Source organism: Tupaia chinensis, unplaced genomic scaffold (genome assembly GCF_000334495.1).
Source record: "Tupaia chinensis unplaced genomic scaffold, TupChi_1.0 Scaffold000192_1, whole genome shotgun sequence".
In the NCBI taxonomy this organism is placed as follows: Eukaryota; Metazoa; Chordata; class Mammalia; order Scandentia; family Tupaiidae; genus Tupaia; species Tupaia belangeri.
In genome coordinates, this window is record NW_006159667.1 from 1216052 (window position 1) to 1224396 (window position 8345).

General features: G+C 49.6%; 1 protein-coding gene across 1 annotated transcript; it reads left to right on the forward strand.

Annotated features, from left to right (window-relative positions):
* The first annotated feature begins 207 nt into the window (after positions 1-207).
* Positions 208-7955, forward strand: PAX4 (paired box 4). The gene is made up of 11 exons (XM_006146866.2): positions 208-302; positions 3462-3574; positions 3722-3852; positions 4148-4363; positions 4685-4760; positions 5531-5656; positions 5857-5939; positions 6256-6325; positions 6788-6843; positions 7114-7255; positions 7810-7955. The coding sequence occupies exons 2-11, from the start codon at positions 3562-3564 to the stop codon at positions 7953-7955; spliced, it is 1059 nt and encodes a 352-aa protein (XP_006146928.1). The 5' UTR covers positions 208-302; positions 3462-3561.
* The last annotated feature ends 390 nt before the right edge of the window (positions 7956-8345 follow it).

Here is an 8345-nt window from a genome sequence, read left to right on the forward strand (position 1 = left end):
TACCAATGACTTCAGCTAACCCATGGTGTCTTTTGGGGGGGGGAACAGAATGTAATTAATAACTGAGAGTCTAAAAGGATGTACTGCCTACTGAAACAGAGCCTGGTAACGTCTAAAGATAGAAGAGGGAAAATCAGGCCGCATGACTCCTCAAAAACACCCCACGTGAATCTCTGACTACCCACAGAGGACCGTTTCTACCACCACTACCATTGTCAATGTCGTGAAGTCCAAGATGCTCTGCTTCCAGGCAAGAACTCACTCTCGGTGTCACCTCCATCATGGAGCCCATTGGAGAATTGGTAAGGATATTCTCCGGGAAGAACTGTTTCTATGTGACACACACTCTTCTCCATTCTCTCTCATTCTGTCAGGTTTTTAGGAGCTGACTCCAACAGCACAGGTATCAGCCTGTACACCCATTTCTCTATCGTAGCCACATACTCATGACCCAGGAGTTGACTCAAAAGCCTAGGCATGTGTGTTTTGGCTGGGAAGCTGTGTTGGTGGTTCTGGAAGGCACCTTGGTGCTTCTGTGCATTCAAAGCTTGGGGACACAGCAGGGATCTGCTAGCTGAAAGAGTTTGAAGATCCCCATCCTCCATGTTCCCCATGCCCTTCAGGAGTACTAGCCCTGTTGTGGATGAACTGTGGGTCTAGGGGGAATGCATGAGAATTACTCTGTTCCTGCTTCAGGGTGGTAGGTGGACATGAGGTTAACTCTGGGGATTCCCATGGCAGGACACAGTGGGTCTTTGGCTGTGGTTTGCCCTGCCTCAGGGCCAGTGTCAGTCAGCCCCATGTACACCTCCCTCCTCCTCTCTCCTCTGCTCATGACATCACTGGCTGCTCCCAGAAGCCTGCCCTCTGCTCCTGAGCTCAGGCTGTGTATAGCTCTGGACCCCCTGGCAGGACTGAAGCAGGAGCTGAGTGGAGACTATTACCAGGACAGGACCACCAGAACCCCTGGAGCCTTAGGGGGTCTCAGGAGACCAGCACAGGAGAGTGAACCCTCTCACTGAAGCTTCTGCCTCACTCCCTCCACCCAGGTAGCTTACCTGCAGGCTCATTGTCTGCCTTGCTTCCTATGCTGTCTCCATGTCTTTGTGTGGCCAAGCCCAACTTCTCTCCCCTCTGACTCTGCAGCTACACACCCTCCTGCTCCTTCAACCCCCTATCCTGCTTTCCCATCTTGTGAGCACCGGTTAGTTTTCATACAAGTTAATATAAATAATGAGATTGTGTGGTGTGGCTATTGGGAACAGGGTTTCTGTGTGTGTTGGGGCATGATGATTGTAGGTTTGGAATTTATTTAGGTTTAGATACTGAACCTGAATCCTCATTGCTCCTTTGAGTTCTGATCACTTAGGAGGATGGAATCCTATTAGGGACTGAGGGTTTGGCTGATATTCTGAGCTCCTGCCACCCTGCAAAGGCATAGCCCTCTATATTCTCAGCTTGGCTCTCCTCTCTCCATTGCTTGGGTGACAATTGCACAAACATGAAATGGGGGGAGGGGAGGTAAGAGAGGGGTCGGGCAGAAAAAAGAACCCCAGGATTAGAAGGCAGAAATCAGGGCTTCTGGTGAGGAGCTGGCTTCTAAATCTTGTGTTTTTCTCTCTGGGTGGTCTCTGACTTGTGGGAACCTCAATCTATGCCTCTGTCTCCTCTTTTGAAAATCCTCTGCCTTGTTTCCTGACTTTCTGGAAAGATGAGAATTTGGAGGGGAATGTATCTGTATCTTCCAAAAAAAAAAAAAAAAAAAAAGGAGTAAGTGCCAGTGTAGCTGCTGAATGTAAAAAGCAGGCTCTGAGTTCCACTCTTTGTCACCCACTGTTGTCTCACCAGTGCTAGTCTCCTCTCCCTGTTGCATTGTAATCTCTTGAAGAGCAAAGACCTTGTCCTTTTTTGTTTTACTTTCTTTTTTTTTTTTTTTGAAGAGGTTTTTGCTATAGGGCGCGTGTGCTTGCCAGACAGACAGAGAGAGACAGAAAGCGAGAAATCACTCCCCAGAGGGGATGGCCACGCCACAATCCCTTCTCCTTTCTCCTCTCGGGATCTTGGGCACGCACGCACACGCACCCAGCGTGAGTTTTAAGCCACCGGGTCCGGGACGTGAACCGCAGTTGACTACATGGGAGTCCAGCAACATAACCATTTTGCTAAATGCTGGTCCTTTTTTTTTTTTTTTTTTTACTTTCTTTATCCTGAACAATCAGCAAAGTGCTCAAGCTTAATATCTTATTCAGTAAGTAATTGTAGATGAGTTAACTACGCCAAGGTGGCCTGGTTATTACATTAAAGTTCTAAGTATAAGCTGTTCCTGAGGTGACCTCTAGCCCTGCCAGGTTTCTGGGCATGAAAGGAGGCAGTTTCAGCTCCCATTAGTTGCTGATGGAAGCAGAGAAGACACAGGGTCCCATGGCCTGTGTCTTTTGCTGTTCAGATACTCTTCTGCTCACAGTGGTTTTTGTGCCAGTTGGCAGGTGGTCCTCTCCTACTCCTCATCCCCTCCATGCTATAAATGTTAGTGGAATGAATGAGTCCCTGATCCCAGAAAGGTGGTCTCTGAGAGTGAAATGTCACTGCCAGAGCTAGAACTCTTCAGAGTTAACATTGAACCAACAACCCGAGCAGTTTAAAAGCTACTAAGAAATGTGCCTCTCAGAAGCCAGCACTTTAGGCTTGTTCATAGTTATTTCCAATGTATGGGATCAGAGCCCCCAAACCTAGGAGGTAGACTCAAGTCCCACCTTTCCCCAAAACTTCCTGGAACAAGCTCTTTCCCTGAAGTGCTTTCCAGGACGAAGCATTTTGCTGGTGGCTTGGAACAACTAACTGAGAACTGCCTGATAGGGAAGGTGTAGCACCAAGCTCAGGTGTATCAGCCAGGACTTAGAAGGCGCAGGGGCGGTCAGAGACCACAGTGACCCACTTGGAAAAGGGAAAGCCTGAGTAATCAGGAACATCATCTCTTTCCACCTCTTTGACTTTTTGTGATGTGTATGTGGGAAATGAGAATCCTCTCACTTTCCCAACCCCTTTGTGGGCTATTCAAAAAGACCCAGTCCTTAGCTGGTGGTCCTGAGATATTTTAGTTCATCCTAAAAGGGTTTTTAAAAAAGAATTATTTAAAATTTTTTTTATCATTATTATCATCCCGCAATTTGCTACAAGGCACGCACTCTCTCCAGAGAGAGACAGAGAAAGAGGGGGAAAGTGAGAAAGCACACTCCAGGGTTGGGACTCAGATTATGGTCAGCCACATGGGAGTTAAACACCTTAACCACCACACTACCTGCTGGGCCCTACCATGTAAGGATTTAAATAAAGATTATAATTTTCTAATTTTAGCCAACCTACTGGCAATTTTTAGAAACCCGTCCCTCTATTATAGAACAGCACACCCCAAGTTTTCTCTGCACAAGAGACCTTAACCAGACAGTCTCCTGTTAATGCAGATTTAGCCTCTAACTGGAAAAGGAGCTCGAAGAAGGAACTCCCCTCCCTGGTCTTCCCAGTTGGCTTTCTGTCCTTCTGTGAGGAGGATCCACTTGGAGCATGCAGCAGGACGGTAAGAAGCCTAGGAGATGTGACCAGGACAGGGAGAAGGATGGAGACAAGGGAGTAATTCTGGGCTTTGTTTCCATTGTGATTTCATCTGCCAGGGCAAGGGGGAAGTGGGAGAGGTGGGGTGTGGATGCCTTGTTCTCATGCCTAGGGATCAGCGGTGTGAATCAGCTGGGAGGGCTCTTTGTGAATGGCCGGCCCCTGCCCCTGGACACTCGGCAGCAGATCGTGCAGCTAGCAGTCTGTGGGATGCGACCCTGCGACATCTCACGGAGGTTAAAGGTAGCGTGCTAGAGCCTTCACCCAGTAATGGGGACCAGAAGTAGGGGAAAGGGACCTCTCTGAAGGTAAGAGTCTGGCCATTGCCAACTTTGAGGGCCTCTGGGGCTTGGGCTTCTTCTTTGAAGATCCTCTGAGAGTTAGAAAGGGGAACTTTGTGCTCCTAAAAGTGAGTCTGGACTCTACTTGATGGCCTGGCCCTAAATGTCGTCTTGTCTTATAGCTGCCTTCTGTCTCAGGGACATTCCCTGCTTCTGACCATAATGCCTAATCTGCCCCTGCTTCTCACCTGACTCAGGTATCTAATGGCTGTGTGAGCAAGATCCTAGGGCGGTACTACCGCACAGGTGTCTTGGAGCCCAAGGGTATTGGGGGAAGCAAGCCACGGCTGGCCACACCCCCTGTGGTGGCCCGAATCGCTCAGCTGAAGGGTGAGCATCCAGCCCTCTTTGCCTGGGAGATCCAACGTCAGCTTTGTGTTGAAGGACTTTGCACCCAGGACAAGACCCCCAGTGTAAGTGCCCTCCCCTCCCTGCATGGAGTTGGCCAACAGGCAGCTTGGGGAGAATAAGTCCCTTCTTGGCAATGTGAGCATACTAGGCTGGGGGGTGGGGTTGGTAAGACCTCTGGGCTCTTTTAATCCATAAGTTTCTCTTCTAAAAAGTGGTAGTTCTAAGAGGTGAGAAGAAGTAAGCAAGGAAACAGAGAGGAATCTGCTCTTGGGAATGATGTGTGGCTGGAGACAGAAAGAGAGAAAGGGCATTGGTGGACACATCCTCAGATGCAGCCCTGGAGCTGTGCACCATCTCCCCACTCAACACCCTGACACCACCAGGTCTCCTCCATCAACCGAGTCCTGCGAGTGCTACAGGAGGACCAGAGACTGACCTGGGCACAGTCCAGGGCACCAGGTGGGTCTTGGAGTTGCCTCCAAGATAATCAAAGCCAAATTCTTAGCAGTTTCGAGTTCTCAAAACCCTTTGTGATGATGATGACGATAATGATGATTACTCTCACCATAACTCAATAAGGAGCGTTTGTCAGGGGATCTTAATCCCTCCTGGCATAAGAAAATTGAGGTTGGGACCAGTAGGTGGCATGGTGGTTGGGGTGCTGGGCTCCCACATGGCTAACTGTGGTTCAAATCCCGGACCTGACAGGTTGCTTTCTCACGTTCCTTTTCTCAGTCACTCTGGTCAAATTAAAATAATAATAACAACAATAATAACAATAACAACAAATAAAATTAAATAAATAAATCATTCTTTAAGAAAAGAAAAAGAAAATTGAAGTTCAGGGAAGTGAAACGACTTACCCAAGGTCACCAGCTAGTTGTTGGAGGTCCTGGAACAGACCCCAGGTCCCTTTACCCATAGGCTTACCAGATCTGTTGAGGAAGGAACAGGCTGGGTCCTCCACACTTTCCCTCTGCCTCAGTATAGCTTCTTATAGCACCCTTTGTATTTGGTGGGATCTTGCAAATCTAGACCACACCTGCTGCTGTTTCTACCCAAACACTAAGCATGTACCACCAGGATGTCCACTCACCAAGTGCTCCTGCAGCAACCCCCAATGTTTCATCCATGTTGCCCCCTGGGCACAGCTCTAGGGACTCAGGGACCTCATTTTACCAGAGGAATCACCCTCACAAATCACCACAAACCATTGTCCTCCTTTGCAGCTGTTTTGGCTCCAGGTCCTCCTCCTCCCCATAGCAGCTCCGAGGTTCCCCGGGGCCCTCATCCGGGAACTGGCCATCGGAATCGGACTATCTTCTCCCCAGGCCAAGCTGAGGCACTGGAGAAAGGTGCTGGGCTGGGGTCAGATGGTGGGTCAGAGGGTCCTTAGTGTGACATGGAAGCAGTGGTCCTGAGGCTGTGGGTGGCCCTGCCTTGGAGAGAAGGGTAGTTTAGGGTCGTAACGGCTGGGGAGTAGAATCTGGGGGAGGGAGACCTTTGCCTTGCTCCTCTCCTGGTACTCTTACTCTGTAAGCCTCAATTTCTACAGAATTCCAGCGTGGGCAATATCCAGATTCTGAGGCCCGTGGAAAGCTGGCTGCTGCCACCTCTCTGCCTGAGGACACGGTAAGGGTGAGTAAACTCTGTGACATGCTATGCACAAACCACAAGGAGGAGACCCTGTGCCAGCCAGGGCCTTACGAGGAGAGGAAGACGAGAAGGTTGAAACAAACTTATTTGAAGCAAAATTCAGAACTGAGGCCCTCCTTATTCCTCTTCTGCTGATTGCTCTCATTCCCACCTTAAGCCTTTGAGTTGAGGAAGGGGACTGAGAACAAAGGTCAAAGAAGAGAAGGAGGACACTAGGTCCAAGGAGAGGTCAGTGTTCTGAGTCCAGAACTTGGGGAGAGCAGCAGGTGCCAGCCACATTGTCTCTGTCCTCCCTCAGGTCTGGTTTTCCAACAGAAGGGCCAAATGGCGCCGGCAAGAAAAGCTCAAGTGGGAAATGCAGCTACCAGGTGATTTTTCATCCATCCATCAATCTATTCCTCCACCCACCCACCCATTCATTCAGCCATCCATCCACCTATCCACGCACTCATTCATCTGTCCACTCACTGATTCATCAGTTTATCCATCCATCCATCTACTCACCAGTTCAACCATCCATCTACCGACCCACCAAACATTTACTCAGTATCTCCCATGTTCAAGGCCCTGTGCTAAATGCTGGGCACACACAGTTCTTGCTCTTAGAACTGCACTGTCCCCTAGGATATAATCCTTCTTCCCCAGTTTCCCAAGGCCCCATCTTGGGAAGGAGGGCAGTATAGGGTTGTTACATCTATATTCTTCCAACCCTACCAGAAGTTGCTGCTGCCTTTTCTAGAACCTCCTTGCATTTAACCTACCTCTTATGGCACTCCTCCTACTCCCAAGCCTATTTCCTTTCTCTGAGTGGATTCACTCTCACATTGTAGGTACTATTCAGAGTCCAGCTGTACCAACGGTGTCCCCAGGGATCATCTCTGCACAGGTACTTAGGAGGACAAGGGAGTTTGGGAAATGGGAAGACCAAAGGGCTCAGCGCCTCTCCCATTTCTGGTGAGGACCTGAGCTAGAATCCATGACTCCCCAGTACCCCCACAGTGCACACTTCTAGGAAGTGCCATCTCCCCAGTCTACTATGAATGGTACCACATGGAGCTGTGCAGGAGAAAGCCCAAGTACAGGCAGAGCTGACGTCCCAGGCTTTCTAAACAGGAAGCATCACTGGCAGCTGAGAGCCTCTTCTTGCTTTTTCTAGCAGTCTCCTGTCAGTGTGCCCACAGCACTCCTGCCCATCCTGGAACCATTGGGTCCTTCCTGCTATCAGCTGAGCTGGGGGACAACACCAGACAGCTGTCTGAGTAACACCTCACCCCAAGCCTGTGTCAAGCCTTGCTGGGGTAAGAACACAGGCCAGGTCTCACTTTTGCAGAGTATGGGAGAGGGTTGACTGACTCCTTGACCTACAGGAGGGCATGGATCTCCTTTGGGGCCATCAAGGGAACCCCAATGCAGCTTTCCTTATTCCTCGTGTGGCCCTCAAAGTTGGGGAGACTATTATCCCTGAGTATACCACCACTAACAGCCATAGCAGGTAAAGAGGAGATGGGATCGGGATTTGTGTACGTATATCCAGGGAACTGGTGTCTAGCCCCTCCTCCTCAGTGACTTTGAGGGGGGTGGTGGGAACAACAAGCCCAAGCTCCCCATCTCTTTGTCCCTGCAGGCTGCTTGCCACATAGCCGATGTCCCTGGATTCAGTTCTGCATTGCCTTTCCCGCCTTTCCTTCCACTGCCTAGTCGCTATTCTTAGTGCCCCTCAGACCTTGCTCTGGCCAGGTTCCTCATATACTGTCAAACCTGGAAGGGGGCCAGAGGCCCTACATGGGCAGGAGATGGGATGGGGAAATCTGATATGGTCCAGTCCACAGCCCTGACTGTCCTGTCTGTGCAGATTGTCCCTCCTTCTTCCTTCCTGTGGTCTCTCCCTCGTCTGCCGACCTTGCCTGGCCCTGCCTAGCTGCCCGTCCTGTACGTGACTTGGTCAGAGGGCCTGGAGAAGCAGTATCTACATCTACCCACTTCTCACACTGGCCTTAAAAGGCTTCTACCTGAGAGTAATAAAAATATTTTTTACTAGCAGTAGTTCCTGTCGTCAATCATGTTTTTCTCATGAACACTTATATGTTCTTCTCTATATATTTAACAATTATAAACAGTCGCTTGGGCCAGCCAAGGTGAGAGGGTGGCTGACTACATGGCTGGAGCCCAGACATGGAGGCTTGAAAAACATGCTGGGTGCAGCATGCATGTGCACACACGCACGTGTGTGTGTGTGTGCCCAAAATCCCAAGAGGAAAATGGAGAAGGGATTGCTATGTGACCATCTCTCCTGGGGCATGATTTCTCTCTCTCTCCCCTAGAGTGCATATGCCCTATAGAAAAACTAATTAAAAGAGAGAGAGAGAAAGAACATTTGCTCTATAAATC